We start from the raw sequence: 20,200 nt of genomic DNA, 5'->3' as shown, positions 1-20,200 counted from the left end.
CTGACCACCCGATCCCGTTAGTCGCCTCTTACGACAAGCATAGTCGCCTTTTATGGCAAGCATGGGTTGCTGAAGGGCTATTCTACCCCGGGACCTTCACGGGTCCCCGTACGCGAACCCACAAGGGGTTAAGTATGTCGGAATTATCCGAACTTGTGATTTTATGGGGGTCGGTACTTTGCAGATCGTCTCAAAAGATGAGTGAGTGAGTGAGTGAGTGAGTGAGTGGGTGAGTGGGTGAGTTTTTACGCCGCTTTTAGCAACATTCCAGCAATATCACGGCGGGGTAGATATGGGCACGAACGCACACCATTTCACTTTACTTCAACTAGAGTGAAAATGAAGTCACTGATATCTGGATTAGATTACACCTTGTAGCAATGTAAATTATGTGTGTTGGATAGAACAAACCGAAGCTCAAAAATTTTAATTTGAGAAGGAGGGCAAAAGTGATACTGCAGAAACTTTAGACTTGCTTCATTATAGGCTACAGCATGCAGCTGGAGCTGGGTGGAGGAAAAATACTCGGGTTCAGGGACTGCGGGACAGGCTAAAACTGGATATGTCGTTTCATGGCAGCTGCACCATATATTAGTCTCCTCAGCCACAGACCATTATATTGGCCTTGTTTCAACCCAGCACTGTCTTCAATACAAACGCTCTAAATGAAGAAATCAGGTTTCAGACATTAGTTTCTCTCCGAGTTTAGACAGGCTGTCATGTTTGAACTCGAACTTATTTTGTTCTAATGAATAATACCTTTGGTCATCTCAAGACCTAGGTAAAAATACTCGATACAATATATGTTGTTGGGAAACAATTATTTGAAACGCTGCCGACAAACCAATTATCTTTACTTGAGAAAGAATGATATTCTTGTTGTGGCATTTGCTGATAAGTAGTAGACAGATAAATATAGATATGACATCGAGTCATAGTTTTTATGTTTCTTTTAAATCGATCATATTTCTAACCACGTGACTTTCTCTGGCGTACAAAGTTGATCACGTGACATTCTTTATCGCCATCTTGACCGAATGGAGCAAATCCGAAAATTTCAGAAAATGTCAAAGATGGTGAGTACTGTTTGTTTCTGTTAGCTTCTGAAACATCCATTCCACATACAATTTCGGTTTGCTCAGTTTTTGATCAACTGAAACTTGTTTTGTCATGATTATGCATGTTTTGACGGGAGCCCAAGAACTGTCAAGTTCACACACTCGAAAACGCGCGGTTCTTGACAAATAGATGCCATGTGCTCATCTTCCACAGATGGACGTGCATTTTGTGCTGTCGTAAAATTGCAACTATTGACGTGAGCATGTCCATGCTATGTCCAATATTTTTGTCTCACAACTCGAAGCGTTTGTGTTCTAAGTCTGATGGGCAAACACTTACCGACTGAACTTAAAGATACAATAATTTTGTAATCTGCAATAATTTTCAGTTGGAAAATTTGAGAAGGGTAGTCAGTTACAACCTTATTAGTAGATGTCGCGTTGGTTTTTATATATTTCCAATGAAGTGGCGTGCTTGATGCTGTGTGCGTATTTGCATCTGCCTTTGTTGCTAGGCTATAAATGCCCAAGGCGGTGTCAGTATAAGGACATAGATTCAGATCTTGCCACTAATGCCAGTGTATGACAATTTGAAGAGTGGCTCCAACTACTCCAAGTTCTCAACATTTAGTTCTACTTTCATCCAACTCCTGCAGCACTGCCCTCAAAAGGACAAATACTTAAAGCCCATCACCGATTCTGTAGGGAATGTGTATTTCAGAATCATGATATGATTAAGATGTAACCAGAGACCGTATAATAGAAGGACGCCCCCGTAAAGAGTTTATCATTAAACATCAGCGCTACGGTCTGGCATGTAACTGATACTCATTGACACCCTGCTGCTAACTTCGGTTACCGGTACCAGGGAGCCTATATAGAGAGGGAGAAGAAACTCCTCGAAAAGCCGCTGAACGTATGTCTCGGGTCGTTCCATAACCAGTGTAGCCAATACGGTGGCAGCGTAGTATTTAAGATTGAGCCCGGTTTATTTTCAACAGCTGATTAAGTTGTTGTAACAACTGAAATCCAACATGTAGAAGATAGGTAAAGTATTTTGTCACTTCAGTTTAAGTCAAATAACTGGTATTAGTGTCTGTATTAGGACAGTAGATTTGTAGTAAAGTTTCAAGTCGGTATGTTATAGCTCACTGGCTTCTATTCTGGAATCACCGCGAAGATAGACTAAATTGTGCCGATAAAAACTTCTTTCACACATTCGTTTCAGTTTTAGAAGGAGAACATACCTTTAGTTGAAAGGTATTTGCAGGTAATAGTGACAGTTTCATGACTTTAAAAATTGTTAGGGTGTAACTAAGGTGTGTGAAAGATATGACATTTTGCCATTGAAATGCTATACGCCGTTGTTTGAGTATTCCTAGTTACTTCCTCAAAAACATCTTTCACATACACCTTTAATTCATATGAGGGGAATATACTATCGGATGAAATGTGTTTGCAAGTAATAGTGATAGTTTCATAATCTGAAAAAGAATGTTAGGGTGTAATTGAGGTGTGTGAAAGATGTGACATATCGCCGATCTGCTCTGATCCGCCATTGAAATAGTATACACCGTTGTTTGAGTGTTTTTAGTTATTACTTCAAAAACATCTTTCACATACACCTTTAATACTTATGAGAGGAATATACTTTCATGTGAGATGTGTTTGCAAGTAATAGTGATAGTTCCATAATCTAAAACAAAATGTTAGGGTGTAGATAGTTCCATAATCTAAAACAAAATGTTAGGGTGTATTTGAGGTGTGAGAAAAATATGACATATTGCCGATCTGATCTGATTGGCCATTGATGCTTGAGGGTTAAAGTTCCATAACTTCTTTCTTTCTTGTTGATCTTACTATTCAACAAAACTGGAAAGGTGTTTTAGAACACTTTGTGGAAGTTTTACACTTTATTTTTTAGGGCAGTGTGACAGTGTCAGTTGACATTTTGTTAATGTTCATTCCCCACATGCAATTAGATATCTGAATTAATTATTAATGTAAACCAAAATGTTTCAAAGTAGATTCTTTAAAAGGACAGCTGATGTTAACGCATGTTCTCGCAATACTTTAGCGTTCTTTAACATGTTTTGGGAGGGAAGGTCGCAGTTTATCATTTACTCTTTCATTCATTCACATATGTACTTTGTTTTATTCTTTTTTCTTTATTTTGTTCATTCATTCACATAATTCTTGCTTTTAATTCTTACTATAATTCATTAATTCATTGTCAAATTCCGACTGATACAATAAACTGGCTGAAGTTCTGTTAAACCAGGGATAATCTACATAATCTACACAACATTTACTCTATATCGTCTCCCTGGTTTATACACAACTGAGGTTGCACTGGGAACGAACCAAGTCACTGTGTGCGTTGGAGCATGACGAGGCACACGTTAATTAGTACAAATGGTAAAGAAAGCAAGCGAGTGACCTATCCCTGTTGTAGAGTATCCCTGCCGTTACACATGCACAACAGATGCGCAGACATTCACAAATGAGCATTCTGGTATCGAAGTAAACAATACTGCGCAATATCCAGACCGGAGTTAATTCGTAGCTGGATTTCACCGGCTGCGATTGAGAGTCAAAGATTACATGAACAGCTCCAATAAACTTATTACAATAATCATAATCTTTATCTTTTCTCTCATATGCACATGTCAGCTGACAACATTGCTGAAAATGTGTATCGTTCGCGAAATCCGAGTCGTTTTAGTCAGTCATGTAACAGTACTGTTTTTAGTATCCCAGATATTCGCTGAATGTATAATCTCTAGATTTCTTTTAAGTACCCGTTGCCACTGGTAGGTGGTTCACTAAATGATGCTATTGCTCTCTGATTTTAATTTCATATAAATTCGCATAATTTTATGAATTGATAGTCCCAATGAAACATGATTTAACATTATTCACAAACGCAAAGGGAAGCCAGAAGGACAATTTCCACAAACGTCAATGTACAACATTACATACAGTAACCGGGTATAGCAGATTTTGTGACCATTTGACCGTTTCCTTCACAGTAGATTGAGATAGAATGAAACAATGACTTGAGAACTTGAACTTGTCATGACATAAAGGTCATGGGGCATCCCCGCCCTCCGCCACATCATGAAATTAATCATTTTCAATTTCATAGGGTTCATAACTCTAATTTTATCTTGTTAGCTACCATGAAGAATTTATTATCACATACCTATCCAAATATACCGGAATTGCAACTGACAGGAACTGTGCAGTGTGTGATTCTGATGTTATGTTATTTATTTTATAAAAAAGATAAATAAATGTGTATGTATGTATATGTATTGCTAAATGCAACCATTTAGATAATATTCTTTCATTAAAAAGAAATATGAATGTCAATTGTTTGAAATTGAGACTAACACTAAAGAATATACTACTTTTTTACAATATTAACACATGATATTGTAAATGAAAAACATCAAATCTGTGCACAACTTTGTCCACGGATATCTTAAAGAGAACAACCACCAAACCACACAGTTTCAAACCTAATGAAAAACACAGTTCAAAGGTCTTGCCTCCTGCAAGTGAAGTTCAAATGATGGATGCAGGAAAGATGTATACTTGCGACCCAGTGATGGATGCATCACAGTCAGGTTCAATACTTGGTCATGATCAAATTCAAATTGCAAAAGCCCTCAGTAGAGATTCCGATATAATAAACCATTTTATAGCTGAAGAAAAGCAAAGTTATATGGATAGTCAGTTTCTTTATTTATTCCATAGTTATTATGACAATAAAGTTACACCATGTGTTCAATGGGTTTGGCCACTGAAGCTCATTAGAGAGAGGTACTTTGGATCATATATCATCAGATGTGCATCAGGGAGATTTTATTTAGAGTATGCATACATGTATAGAAGTCAGCAGCCATCATAGACGTATTGACATCTTCACGCTAAACCGCAGAATTGATGGCAGGACAACCATCATAATCTGTCTCCTCTTGCCGGCATGGGGTATCTGTGCGTTCATCAGTGAGGTCAATGAAGAATGACTTCCATGCTCTGTCACACAGTGCATCTATTGAACTGAAAAGAGGAGATGCACAATTTTTATATTGAAGACAAAATAATAAGAATTGGGTGCCAGAAATACTTGTTGAAATTATACAATAGCTGATTGTCAATGTTCTTTCAAACAACATCTGTTTACTTACTCTCAAGATGGGAATATTACACTTAACTGACACTATCTTTGCTGACATAAGAAAAGAAGCAATATAAATTCTTGATTATACAAACGCTTTGATATTTTAAACTTATTTCTGCAGGTAACAGATAATACAAATACCAATAGAATAATAACTACCAGTAACTACAAATTATCAACTTTGTATTAATGATTTTTCATTCAATAAAATGATTTCTTTGGTGTGCATCCTTAGTTAACAGGGACATCATTTTGAACATATTATTTCCATTATTACTTACCTGCAATCAACAAGAACTGTTCATTGAAACTATTTTTAGTGCATGAGACTTTTGTAGAATGAATTAAATATATGTTCGTGTCATATTAACAAAGAAAATGAATGTTGTGTCGTCGGCTACACAGTAATTGAAACACGCAGTACATGATGCAAACATGGGTTTACGTCAAAAAGCCATAAAAAATAAAATACCGATTATGGCCATATAAATTTGGTACCAAGCAAAAGATTCAATTGCCGTGAATGTTCACAAACTTATTTTAAAAATACTACTAGTAAGCTGTTATTGTGAAAGCGTGTGAAAGTCAGGTAATATTTCAGAAAACGTTCATTTTTCATCGTATTGCATGAGTCAAAATAAGGAATTTCGAGACCCCCACAGACTTATGGATACCACTAAACCAAACTTTAGCTAATCTGCTTTTACTACATTGCGGTAACTAAGAATTGGTATTGAGACTTAGTAGCCATTATTGAAAATCAAAATCTTGACAATTTTACGCCGCCGCTGTTGTCCTCACAGAACAACGATCACTCATGACAGCATTCATCAAATACAAAGACATGTACATGCTTTAGCACCCCAAACGTCAGACGCACTGGTGCAAATATAAGTATGTACCTGAGAATAAATGAGAAAAATTAAATCTTACCTTTGTAATGAAAATACGTGAAATCTACGACTGAACTGAACACGCGTTTCAGTCAGCTTCCGAATAGGCTGCTTAGTACAAACCTCAGCGCTGATGGTTTCGCACACTGGCTTGAGTTCCGTCCCTCTATTATATAGTCTCTGATGTAACTGAATTATTCTTAATCTTATGAAGTCTGTTTAAACTATGCCTCCCAAAATATGTAGGGAATATGCTGGTCAGAATTGCTGATAAGATTTAAAGTTTACTGAAGACATATCTCTCTCAAAGTGTGCTCTGAAGGTGGGTAATAACTGTAAAATTGTTAGTGTACTCCTGTACAGTAGCACATGTCAAAACACTCGCCCTGATAATTTTTCCACCATACAGTCTGGTTTTCGTGTTAATTCTTAAAGAAACAACGTAAGTAGTATTAGAAAGTAAACTGGACACCATTACAGCGTAAGGTACAAATTTGCTTGCTTGATAAAAAAACAATAGACTGGGACATCGGGCAGTGGGTTATTTCCACCCCAGACTCTGATTATGTTTCAGTGTATGACATCATTTTAGTGGGTCCAAATGTTGCTGATGCAGTGTTTCAGAATTAATGTAGTGCCTACACATTTTGATGAGGACCCACAATTTTTTATCAGTCTGGGACCTCTCCTTGGGCTTGCAGCTTTTCAGGTTAAGGGCAAACGCTAAGCTGATGTATTTACTTTGTAACACCAAACCCCATGTATTATTCCACTCGTAATTAGTGTTCATTTCATGCATATTATACATTTTAACTTCATTTTGTATATGTGGTTAGAGGATAGGTTCAGCCATAGTTGGTACCTTGACTGTACCTTGATTTCAGTTTGATCAATGAGCATTTCTAAAGACATATCCTGTGTTGGCTCTTTATGTTTCGAAATGGTTTAATTTGTCACAGTGTTTTGCCAGTTAATGTGATAAATCATGGAATGTAGAAAAATTAATTGATGGATTGTTGGCTGATCCTTATTAGATTGTTTTGTAGTTAAACTGGATCAGGTTGAGAGCCCTCAGTTGTGTCTGGTCTTTTAGACCTGTGAAGGTCAAGGTTATAATATGGGCCTTCAGTAACCCATGCTTGTCATAAGAGACGTCTAACGGGATCAGGTGGTGATGCTCGCTGACTTGGTTGACACACGTCATCAGTTCCCTGTTGCACAGATTGATGCTGATGCTTTTGACCACTGGATTGGTTCAGACTTGATTATTTACTGGTCACCGCCATTACTGAGCGCGGCAGAAAACTGAACTTGCTCACTCACTTTGGCATTTGAGGACTACCAGTTTACCTTCATTGAATTTTTGTTTTCCTTGTAACAATAACACCCAAGAAGATCCAGATTAGAATTGGGTGTTCAGTAACCCATGCGTGTAGTAAGGGGTGACTAACAAGTTTGGGTGGTCAGACTGGCTGACTTGATTGTCAAATGTCATGATATCCCAGTAGTATAGATTAATTGCTGATCACTGGATTGCCTGGTCCAGGTTCAATTATTTAGAGACCATTTCCATATGGCTGGAATATTGATGAGTGTTCCTTTAAAAGCCAACCAACCATATAACAATGTAGTACTACTAACATGGAATGTGAAAGTTAAAACAGGCCAATATTTGAAGTAGCATAGTTTTTGCTGTAAATGTTTTGCTGTGGTTGTGTGTTTCTTTCAGAAGATGATTACAAAGCTGATTATTTTCTTTGTTTCAGATTTTCCAGTTATGGTTAGATCTCCTGGAACATGATTGTTCGTTCTTGTCCATGGGCAGTGCAGGATCCATGATGTAACTCCTCTCTGAGTGAACCAATAGACTTAGATCTGAATCTAGAATCTTCTTGATGTGATCTCATGTTGACACACATCTTTAGGAATCCATCATGTCCGAAGGATGTCCAGTGTCTCTTGTACCTGTGACCAGAATGGAAACCGTTGCCACCCATGGATCTGAAAGCCTTGTTGTCAAGGACAACACAGCACCATCTAGATCTGCTCCTGTTATAACTATTGTAGCATCATCTCCCTTAAACACAGATAACTTTGATAAGGATGCTATACCCTGTGTGATCATTGAACATGTTGGGACAGTTCCACCGTCATCAAGTCCAGGACAGACTCATTTATCTGATGCTGTCCATAAGTGTGATGAATGTGATTACTCCAGCCACAATAAGCACTACCTGAAGCAGCACATTGACCTGGTTCATAATCCTGAACGTCCATACAAGTGTCCATTTTGCGATTATGCTGGGAAACGCAGTCACTCCTTGCGTGAGCATTTAGTTGTCCATACCAATGAGAGACCGTATGAATGTGAGCATTGCAATGCATCTTTCAGGAAAAAAGGGCATCTCACGAATCATATCAAACTCCACACAACACAGAAATTGATTAAGTGTAGTTTGTGTTCAGTGTATCTGGCTGATCAAGAAGCTTTTGAAAAACATCTCAAGGATACCCACAATACTGACAGAATCTATGCTTGTGAACTTTGTGACTTTGTTGCGGGCGATCAAAGTCTGATTGTGAAACACATCCAGTCTCATGATAAGGTGTTCAAGTGTAGCGAATGCTCCTTTGTAACAGCAGATATTAACAAGCTTGCTTCACATGCTGACACTCATATATTGAAACCACCTCTCTCTGAAAAGTTAGTTTCACCTTTGTCCTCAACACCTCAACCTCCAAGAGCCCAAGCAACACCTCCGCTGCCTCTTGGAACAGCTCCTAAAGCAGAGCAGAGCAAGCATGTCATGATTAAGTGCACAGAATGTGGATTTACTGCCCCAGATGCAGACACTATGAAGACACACATGTGGTCTCACATCAAGACTGAGGCACAAGTAGAAAAGAAGCCTGATGTTTCCAAACTAGTTGAAAAAACATCGAAGATTGGCCAATCTGCTCCTAAGGAGATACGAGTCATTGAAGCTACCCTCCCAGACAATGCAGCCTACAAGTGTACAGAATGCAGCTTTGTCCACAAGGAAGCAACAGTGTTTATCAAACACATGCTGACTCATAGAGTGAAGCCATCTGTGAAAGTGGACCAAGAGAAGCCACAACAACAGCAGCAGCAACAAAAACAACAGCCACCTCAGCAGCAGCCACAGCCACCTGCAGACTTGAAGGCAGATCAGACATTTCTGGTTGCTCCAGTAACGAAAGAAAATACATGCAAGAACTCTGAGAATACCCCTTTCACACATGATCCATCAACAGGCCGATTCAAGTGCATCATCTGTGGCTACACTTGTGAGTATCAGCGAACAATCAAAGCTCATATCTGGAAACACTCAGGAAACCAAGCCATTGACTACCCGATGTTTCAGAATGGCCCTCTTAGTATGTACGATGACATACCAACACCAAAAGTACCTCCCCAATCATTTTCTGGAGGCACTGATGATGCAGAGAATCAGGAAAATGGGAAAGTCTCAACTCCTCTTGGTGACTTCACTGTGCAGAAAACTAACTCAGAATCTCAAAAGACCCCAACTCAGATTGCTGCACCAGTTACCCATGTTTTCAGATCTGTCAGTGACAACACTATCACTAATATCAAGCTTGTTAAAACTGACATTGCTCCAAAGACAGTTGCAGGAGGAACTGCCATCTGCCAGATGCAGACCATTGATGGTAAAACACTGGCCTTAGTTCGAGAGCCTCATCAGAAAACTGCTTCTGTAATAAACATCCCTTCATCAAGCAAAGAAGTACAGATGAAAGAATCTGCTCCAATAGCACATATTGGAAATGAAGAAACTGTCACAACTTCTGAGTTGAATCTAGTTGAAACATCAAACAGTCCAGGAAAAAAAGTAGTTATCTCCGGTGTGACACCATTAGTTGGATCAAAAACCACTAGTCCTCCCAGAGCATCATCCAAATTGCTCAAACCCTCTATCATAGCAAAGAGTAAATCTCCATCCAGTGAGCAAGGTTCACTATCCACATTGAGTAAAGAGTCTTCTGAATCTCCATCAGCTGGTGCAAAGCTAGGCCCAGAGAAACCTATTCAGAGAGATGATACAAATATACTACAAGTAGCCAAGAGAATTTGTTTTGATAAAGAGGCTGAAGAGTCAAAGACTGGGGAAGTTAGTGTGGTAGTTGAAACAGTTGACTCGGTTCCATCTGCCTCTGGATTTACTGGCATGAAGAGCCAACAGAACAGTCCTCGTGTGGTGGAACAATCCCAGCATGATGACTGGACAGACCGTGCAGGGTCACCTGAAATGGTACCAGTAAATCAAAGTAGTTCTCCTTCTATGGTAACAAGAGCTCGCACGCGACAAGCTGCTAAAGAGAGGTTGGAAGCAGTTCAAGCCAAAAAGTTATCTCAGTTGGAGAAGATGACTGTTACAGAAGAAAATGTTTCAAAGGGACCTTTAACCAGGGCTAAAAAGCACAGTGAAGAAGCAGTCACACTTTTGTCCTTGCTGAAGAAGGGTCCTAATCGCAACCCTGTGTGTGCTCTTCAGACTGGTGAGGAAGAAAATGTGAAGCCGAGTAACGATTCATCTGAGGTTGATAGTGACACAGAATCTGATGATGAAGTTGTTTCAGAAGATTTGTCAAGTGAGTCTGCAAAACCTAAGACAGGTATTTGTTCCTCACTGCTTGCTGTCATTGAACAGCTAAGAGAACGGTCGAAGTCTGAGAGTGAAACGGATGAATCTGCTAAGAACTTGCCAGGCAGACGCCAGTCAAGACGCAGGAGTAGGAGGGAATCTAATGAAGATGAACTCAATGTAGACCCTATTGAAAACATGGAGAAGATTGAAGAAGATGGAGAAACTAAATACAGATGTAAGCTTTGTCATTATAGCAACTCCAGAACACTTCTGATCCGATTACACATGCGTCTTCACAAGTCCAAGAAGCCCTTTGAATGTTCACTATGTGACTTTATTGCCGGTTCCAGTGAGTCTCTGCAGGATCATATGATTCGTCACTGTAAGATGCGTACCTATCCATGCAAACTCTGCCCCTCCACCTTCAACTACAAGAGTCAGTTAAGAGCCCACATGAGAGCTCACAGTGATAAGGACCCGTTGATCTGCCACATGTGCGACTTTGAAACTAATGACCCAATGGCTTACAGGAACCATCTCCGCTTCCATGCTGATCAGTACTATCACAAATGTGACCTTTGTAACAAACTATTTGTTACGAAGCTGGAATTGCGCTCTCACAAGCAGGAGCTTTGTTACAAAGACCAGCCTGAAAGCATTGAAGATTCGGATGCCACTGATTCGGACTACGAAGTTCCAAAGGATTTCTTGCCCAAGAAGGAAAATCTCAAATGTTCCCAGTGTGAATTCACTACAACAAGTGTAGCTGTTTTTACAGATCATGCTCGCATTCATGAAGAAACTAAAACCCTGAAATGTGAGATGTGTGACTTTACTGCTGTATCTAGTAGGAGTTTGAAATCTCACATGAAGCGTCACATCAACGACCAGCGGTATGTTCAGCAGCCCCTGGAACAGTACAAATGTAATCTCTGCGGCTATGTCTGCCATCATCTGCCCTCACTCAAGTCTCACATGTGGAGGCATGCCAGCGACAGAAACTACAGCTATGAGTTCACCAATGACGTCATCAATGCCGCCATTGACTATGACTGTCGTATTGACAGCAGCAACACCAGCGACCCTGACATGTTGGAAAAGATTCTCATCTCAGAAAAGAAAATACTCGAAGGGAGATTAAATAACTCTATGGGACCTGATGGTCGTCAACCTGTCTGCTGGGTGGTATTCAAATGCTGTCAGTGTGGTTTTGAAACTATCAACAAGGCACAACTTAATGTTCACATGAGGTCACACTCAGACATTATACAACGCACCCTGGAGGTGAACCAAGGACTGGTTCGACATGCTCCAGGGGGCAAGAGATCTGCTGTGGACACACTGCTGAAGGGAGATAACCCACCAAGTAAAATTGTCAAAACTCAGGACCATGGCTGACTGTTGCTACAGATGTCTGTTCTGTGTTTGGGGGAAAATACTCAACCCAGGTGATGGACTCATTTTTCTGTTTGTTGATTTATGTGTGAAATTAAATGGGATTAATACTGAAATTGCATTTATCATAATGAATAGATATATTTTTGGAATTTTGCTCGTAAACCTATAGCTTGTGGTTGAAATACAAAACCGAAAGGAAATATAGCTTAGTAAACATGTTTTTTTAGCTGAATGTAAGGAGAAATACGGAGAAATTACAAATAAGGACTGATTTTACATATATGTAATTGTTTAATGTTTGATTTTGGGTGGTTGGGAATTAATCCACAATCATGAAAACAGGAACCTAAATGAAAACATGATCATTGGTCACAGACTATTGATGTCACGTCCATTCTGAAACGTATACATGACCAGTCTGCTGTGTCCATTAGTTGAGGTAGTTCCAGATCCTAGAAGACAAAGACATCCTGCAGATGCTTGTTGGAAAAAAACTGCTGTGTAGCAGCGGTGTCCAGTAGTACTGCTGTAAAAGGCTTTGGGAAAACCCTCAAACTCTCAGTTAACCAAAGATACTGCCTACTGTTTTCCCCACTGACGGATGGGCGGGTCCTGAAGCCTTTTACAGCTTGTGCTGATGATGGTTCATTCTGTAAGTGATTTTTATCTGCCGCTGAGTGTGGCCAATTGTAAATATTTTTACAATTCTGTCAGTATAACCTATCTGAAAGTGAAAAGCAGGTACTTGGAAGGTTACTCGTTTAATTCATCTGCACAAAATCAAGATTTATCTTGATGGCTACAGAAGTTACTGTTTTGTGTTTTGTGAGAAAACTGTAAAAAAATAGAATAGGCTCCAAGCTGGAGTGATGTGATGCCAAGTATATTTTTCAGAACCTACAAGAATAAATACATGCCCTTCATGCCCTATATTTCTTACACACAAATATTGTGCACATGGATAAGAACAGTGTTTTTTCTGGTTTTATCATTATTATTATTATTCAGTATCTAGTCATATGAATAATTAATCGTATACAATGCATGTTTGTATTGCAATAATGTTGTCATAACATTTATGGTGTCCCCAGCCTTGATATTGCTGGAATATTGCTAAATGCAGGATAAACCAAACTCACTCTGTCACTCATAACATGTAGTTCACAGGGTAGGTCCCAAAACAGCTTGATAGGATTCTGTCATCAGGGCATAGAACTTGTTTAAGTCACTGTGTGGTGTATACATAGTATTAATGTACCTGTGTCTGATAATGCCAGGCCAATAGTCCTTGGTGCCAGAAATGGTACAACTTTGTGTCATGTGCCTATGTTACTGACATTGTTAAATTTTAAGTGTTATGGTGTAAATTCTTCATACAATTCAATAATTTGTGCACTTATGCAAATTTCAAGATCTCCTTTTCTCATCCTTCATGCTCTTGTATAATATTCATAATATTTAATTGTTGATGCTCTGGAGTTGTAAATGATAGTGCTTCCTTTACCTGTAGAATATCATTGTTTTGCTTTTTAGAGTTTCAGTACCCTCTGTCAGTGTGTATTCCACTGATTGTGTATCAGTTTTTTTAATCAATGTGTGGGTCATGGGTTTCTCTTCTAAGATGTTTAGTTGAAATAACACCAGTTTGTATTTTGTTTCAGTGAGACAGTATAATCAGTAGGAGTAGAACAGTGTTGCAGGTGGAAAGATTTGTTTTGAGCTGTTCTTTCATTGGTGACATACATCTGTCAACTCAGTTGGTTCTTTTTTTGTGTGTGCTTGTTTTCTTGGGTATTTTTTTTTTTATTAAATATCACTGATTTGTCATTCAAATGACAGATAAAGTGGAAATGTCCTAGAATTTCACATGTTGGGAAACATTTTCTTTTAAACTCCAGCTATCCTCACCTGGTTAAGATGTGATCACAATAGTCTCTGACATGTGTCCAGAGTTTCACGGGATGCGCAAATGTGCATCCAGTACTCAATAAAGTTAGCGAATGGAAGCAGACAAAAATTCACCATGTCCACCAGGACCTCGATGTTAGTGAGTCAAGGCAAAACCCTGCAAGTATGCATCCATACTTGGAAGGCTTGAGACCTATCATTTTGGGCTCTTTCAGAGGTTTTGCCATCAGAACCTTTGCGTGTCATTCAATCTGATTAAGTCAAATCTTACGGCTTGCTGCTGCTGAGGGCTCATTTTCGTGAAACTGGTGCATCATGTTTAGTGACTGCTGAGATAGAAATAATATATTTTCTTTAAAAATGAATTCTTTCAGATAGGAATACATTAGATGAAAATAATTCTATGCATTTTAGCCATGTCAGTGTGATGAAACCCTCCAAGACTGTCCAAACAGATGATCGCTAATACCCATATCCTTTAGTACATATGGTACACGCATAGTATTCTGTTCACTATTTCTACACAAGCTATTCCTTCAGGGAATGTGTTCATCTATCACCCCAGTGTTCATCCTTGTGATTTGTCATTGTTAAATGTGTCTTCCATGTGATCTAGTGTGCTCTTAAACTCTTTTACAATATAAGATATATTTACCATCAAATATCATTTAGTCAGTTTGATTTACTTAGTGATTATAGAAAGTTACTGTGCGTTTTTTTGTTGTCATATCTACTTTTATTAATTACCAGTTTTGGAGAGTTTTCTTGCATGTGTATGTCATTGATTGTTGTTGAAGCCCATTTTCTGGTGTCATCTGCTGGAATATTGGCAAGAGTGGCGTAAAACCATACTCACTCATTAATTATTGTATAGCACAGTTTGATTTAATTCCTTACTTTGCTGTTGAATATCACTGAGAATTACTGGAATGGGTACAGTTAATTATTAATGATCTTTGCTCGATGTCAAACTCAGACAAGATCGTTTACACCAATATCGTGCGTCTCAGTGTAAGGATGTGGGGTATACATACGATGAAACGCTGAAGACCTGGGCTTAATTCCCAACATGAGTACTAAGTGCTCAGCCTGTTTCACCTGTCCATTGCCATGGTATTGTTGGGATATGCCTGAAAGTAGTGTAAAATCTGAACTCTATGTGCGAAGATCTGAGAATATCTCATAGATGAGCAGCTCAATGATGAAAGTGAAATGTGTCATTCTGAATTCTCATGATGTATGAGAAAGCATTTAGTCCATCATATCCCTACACTTGCCTCATTATGGAAAAGAATTTTATAATATTTCTTGATATTTTTCTCATCTCTGAGTGCTGTGGCATCTGCATCCGAAAAGGTAGCTCAAGAAAGAATATTCCTGGAGCTTGTTGGCTTCCTTCTGTTGCTAAAATTTCTAATCCTGAATTGTTTGGAAAAGCTGAGTTCTGACTGGCTGAGGGTAGCGTAGAGGTTAAAGCGTTTGCTCATCACGACTAAGACAAGAGTTCAGTTCCCAATAGGACTACAATGTGTGAAGCCCATTTGTTGGGTCCCTTACATGATATTGCTGGAATATTGCTGAAATGATGTAGTCAACACTCACTCACTCTAACATCCTCCTTTGAAATTGGATACTTAGGTAGACTAACAGCTAGTCTCTGAAATGAACATATTTTACTGAAAAATGTTCATAGTGAAAAAAAATAATATAATGAAAAGGAGCCCTGAGACTTTCTTTATTTTGCCACATTTTCTAGACTTGTGTTGGCTTTCTTGGATATATATACTTCAGGGTCTGTACGACAGACTATCATTTGAGGGTTCACCTGACTTTATGGACATTTCTTAGGGAAGTATTCTATATGGCAGTGATTTGAGTTTGACATTAAGATTTGCAGTTTGAAGCCATTACATGTCAGTGTTATTTTGTATGCTTGTGATAAGGCCTTCAAATCTTGAGATTCCATAAATCAACCATGGCTCCCTTAGAAAATAGTAGTTCCTCAGTATTATGATTGTGCAGTTCAGTTTTTTAAAAGAAGTTTTGATACAGTAATATAAGTTATGCAGACACAAAATATTTAAAATGTGTCAGTTGTGTGTAGACATTGCCTGAGCTGTCAAAGTGGTGCAGCTGTTATGCATATAGACAATAACAGAGTCACAGATCTGAGCCAGTCATGAGAGCAATCTCCAGAACCGTCAAGTGAACTTTCATGTCTGTGACATGATGTGGAAATCACCTGTAATTTAAACTATTCACCTTACAACAATCAGTTTATCACAGATTCATCTAAACCTTAGTTCCTTTGTTTAGCTTATAAATTAAAGATTACAGATTCTATATATTTGGGCTGCTAAGAGAGCTAATACCAAAGATAAGTTACTTCATATAATTCATAATCAGACATGCTAGTGACGATTGAGTAGTTGAAATGATCTAAATTGCCTCAACTTTATGTCAGCTTCTCTGCCATAATCTATTTATACAAAACTAATCACTGAATTGAATCTAATATTCTGGCACAGAAATGACCAGTTCTCATTTAAATTGACTGCATTTATGCTTAGATCTGTGTTACAAATCTCATCAATCAATGCTGTTTTATGCAGGCAGTTCTACTTTTTGTGGTTAATTGTTTCATTTGCCATCTAGTAAGGACAAGAAGTTACTTAAGGACATGGACGTAGATATCAAAGCTCTTCTAGTATAAAGATGGTCGTTAGTGCCATACGTTAACATTAACTTACAATTTTCTCAGTTCTAAGAGATCTTCAAAAATCTTGGCCATGGTAATGAATTTTGAGGATGTCCTTGTAATGAAAGATAACTCTGGTTACACTGGTGGGGTACCCCTGTGGTTGATGACCTTGCCCATGACATGGTAATGGCCAAGTTTGTTTTTCTAGTAGGACAGTGCACACCCTTCTGTATCTGTAGTGCTATAGCAGGAGTTTATAGTAATCCATCCTGTTGGTATTCAGCTATTATGTACTTAACTTCCACGTTGTTTACGTGTGTAAATTATATTTTCCTACTAACCCAACAGTAATATTTGTATCAACATATGTGCATGCTTTTTTGTCCGCAGTCAATGTGTGTTTACTGCAGAGCATAATACTAGTCAGGTGTTTGGACACTGAAGTTGTACATAACATGACATGTTCATTTCATTATGACAGCTATAGATCATTTATGGCATTATTGTTTTAGCTTGTTATGTACATAGTTTTCATTGCATTTTATATGTTACCATGGTTACCAAAGTATCATTTCCAGCAAGCTTCCTTTTACATGTATCATCGGTAATCCTAGAAGTATTGATGATGATGATGATGATGATGATGATGATGATGATGATGATGATGATGATGATGATAATTACTTAGTTATTGATCATGGTTATTTTGTTAAGTATATATAAATGTACAAAGTATAAGGCAGGGCTATATTTTACTGAGTGGTCAGTATGAGGAAGTGTCAAGATGCTAGGCAGTAATGTCTTTCTTCTCTATATGAAAAAACGATTCTAAAGGGGTTTTTTTTCTTTTCTGTTATTTTTTTTTTTTTTTTTAACGTATATGTTATTTTAAAGATTTTTATTTATAAAGTACAGGAAAATTTAAACTGAGGGTTCCTGTTCTCCCAGATTGTTTCCAGGTGTGTCACTATCATACCCACATGGTAGGGTGTGGTCCTGTGCATAGAGCTCAGGTCACACATCAGTTGAAGTTAAGCAACACTGAGCATGGGACATTGAGCCCCACAACAAAACCCATGATACATGTGCTCTCACCTTAGGCAAGTGAGTTTGTTCAAAATTGCCTCTGCTCACTCAGCAGAAAATGGGTACCCAGTTGGATGTCGTATGGCAAAAACCTTCTAGCACCAAACAAGCAGCTTGGGTTATCCAGGGAATAATGTTGTGCAGATAGGCATGCTTTGACCATGCCCCTTTGTGGTGTGGAGTATTGCATGGTATAAGTGCCCTCATTATTAGTATTGTCATTATACCCAGTTGTAGGTCTCTGAAGATGTGCTGGTCAGAGACTTGTATCATCACTTCGGGATTTCCTCCCTGTTAAGCTGCCACCCTGAGAAACAACTGGAATAGATACTGTCCAAAGCAATGATAAAAGCATTTCACTAACTCACCAAGACAAAAAAAAAGAGGATATGTCGGATAATATATGATAATAACAATAATAAATGTATATATTGCCAAGTTTTCAGCGTATCTGCTGCTCAGTGGCACTGCTACTGTTCAAACAGCATATTTTCAGTCAAACTGCACTGTGAATAAGGTCTGGCTGAGGGGATGTGGGGTAGCCTTGTGGTTTAAGCCTAGATTGGTCACACACTGCCTGGTTTTGTTCCCAGAAACCTATTTTGGGTGTGAAATACTGAAACAGTTTCGTATCACTCAACCAACCACCGCATATGTAGGAGATTTATTAAGGATATTACAGTATCTTCCAGAGGATCAATCAAAGTATTCGAATTTAGTGTCTAGAGTTATATTTGTTGAAAACCAGTGTTTCCACAAACAAGATCCTGTCATTGGGCTGGAAATAGCTTTTTGGTGGTTTTCCATGGCTGACAAATTTTCTGCTTTGATTTATAAACATTCACTTCTTCCCAATAGATTATCAAGAAATTGTTATTTAGCACAGCAGGGAAAGGGTTATCTCAGACCAAACTGCAAACCTGGTTTTATGTTCTCATATATGAACTTTCCAAATTATTTTTTCCTGAAGAATGTTTACTAAAATGGCCATACAACTGATTCAGTCTCAGGATAATGTAGTTGCAAAGGTGCTTGAGTATTTTTTGATAATTTAAAAAAAAAATTATTTATAGTGTTCAATGCATTGTTTGATATTTACATGATTTGTTTCCTGCTTCAATGCATACATTTCACAAGGGACAGTAAGTTACAAGGTATTCTGATGTTTGGCACTCGGACAGACAATGCTGCAAAACCTGCAGGAAAGGTCATATCTGTTAAGGTACTGTTTTTGTTTGGTATTGTTTGGTGCAGGATATCTTGTTTGTTAGATACATACTTAGAGTCAGTGTTATGGAATTGTGTTGATATTCATGAACTTTTGTTACTCTTTTTTTTCAGCACAGCCACAAGTCACAATGTAAAACAAATGAATTACTGGATACAAAATTTCTTTCTTTTGTTACTTTCTGTGTTGTTACCTGTTTTGAGTGAAATTTGAAGTTGTATTGAGTCTTGTAGCTAGGCTGTGTGGTTTGCTGTTAGATAGAGACTGGATAAATTGCTTCAAACATTTCTAACCGGGAGTGAGAAATCTCAGTGATGTTTGGAATTGATCTGTTACCATGGTTACAATAAATGACTTCATTTCTGTATGCCTTGTTTTGCTTGTTATTCAAGATCCTGTACAATAACTCTCACATTGCAAAGCTTTGTATCAACATTCTCACTTGGATACCTGGGCATAATATTTTCATGATACGACAACACTCATATGAACCTAACATCTGTCAGAACTTAGAAATAAGTGTTTAGTGGGCAGGCAATCCTGGCTTGTAAGAGGTGACAAATGGGATCAGGTGTCCCAACTGCATACATTGATGTTCATGCTGTTGATTACTGGAAAGTCTGGTTTGGAAAATTATGTAGACATAGTCACCATATTGGTGGAACATTACTGACACCACACCAAACACCCATTATATGCCATTATATGAGGATCTGTGTATTTAATTCATATAAATTTTCATGAATAAGTTTTTATTCTCGGAATGATATTGATGGATGGACCAAATTTACCTCACGTTTTTCAGGGTGGTGGCAACCTGAACTCAATACCAAAAGAGGCTGAAAGTCTGAAATATGAGATTTACATTCGTCTCTGTCCTTCGACTGATGTCAGAGAGACTGGTGAACGTACGGTTGATCCAGTAGTTTAAAGCTGCAATTCGGTGTACAGAGCTGCGTATCTCGGGTCGTAGGAAGCACCGTTGGTGTTGTCTTTCAAACGTGAATACACTAATGAAACCTGCGCATTTGATACACAATATTTATCAAATAGCAATGGATTTTTGACTGCTACTGGACCCTTTGTTCGGATAATCAAAACTGAATGT

General features: G+C 38.3%; 1 protein-coding gene across 1 annotated transcript; it reads left to right on the top strand.

Moving 5' to 3' along the window:
- Positions 1 to 1,008: 1,008 nt before the first annotated feature.
- On the top strand, positions 1,009 to 12,169 carry LOC137258113 (zinc finger protein 507-like). The gene is made up of 2 exons (XM_067795675.1): positions 1,009 to 1,076; positions 7,907 to 12,169. Exon 2 carries the CDS (start codon positions 8,075 to 8,077, stop codon positions 12,167 to 12,169), a length of 4,095 nt encoding a protein of 1,364 aa, XP_067651776.1. The 5' UTR covers positions 1,009 to 1,076; positions 7,907 to 8,074.
- The last annotated feature ends 8,031 nt before the right edge of the window (positions 12,170 to 20,200 follow it).

This window comes from Haliotis asinina, chromosome 12 (assembly GCF_037392515.1).
Source record: "Haliotis asinina isolate JCU_RB_2024 chromosome 12, JCU_Hal_asi_v2, whole genome shotgun sequence".
Classification (NCBI taxonomy): Eukaryota; Metazoa; Mollusca; class Gastropoda; order Lepetellida; family Haliotidae; genus Haliotis; species Haliotis asinina.
This window is presented reverse-complemented; position numbering and strand designations above follow the sequence as displayed.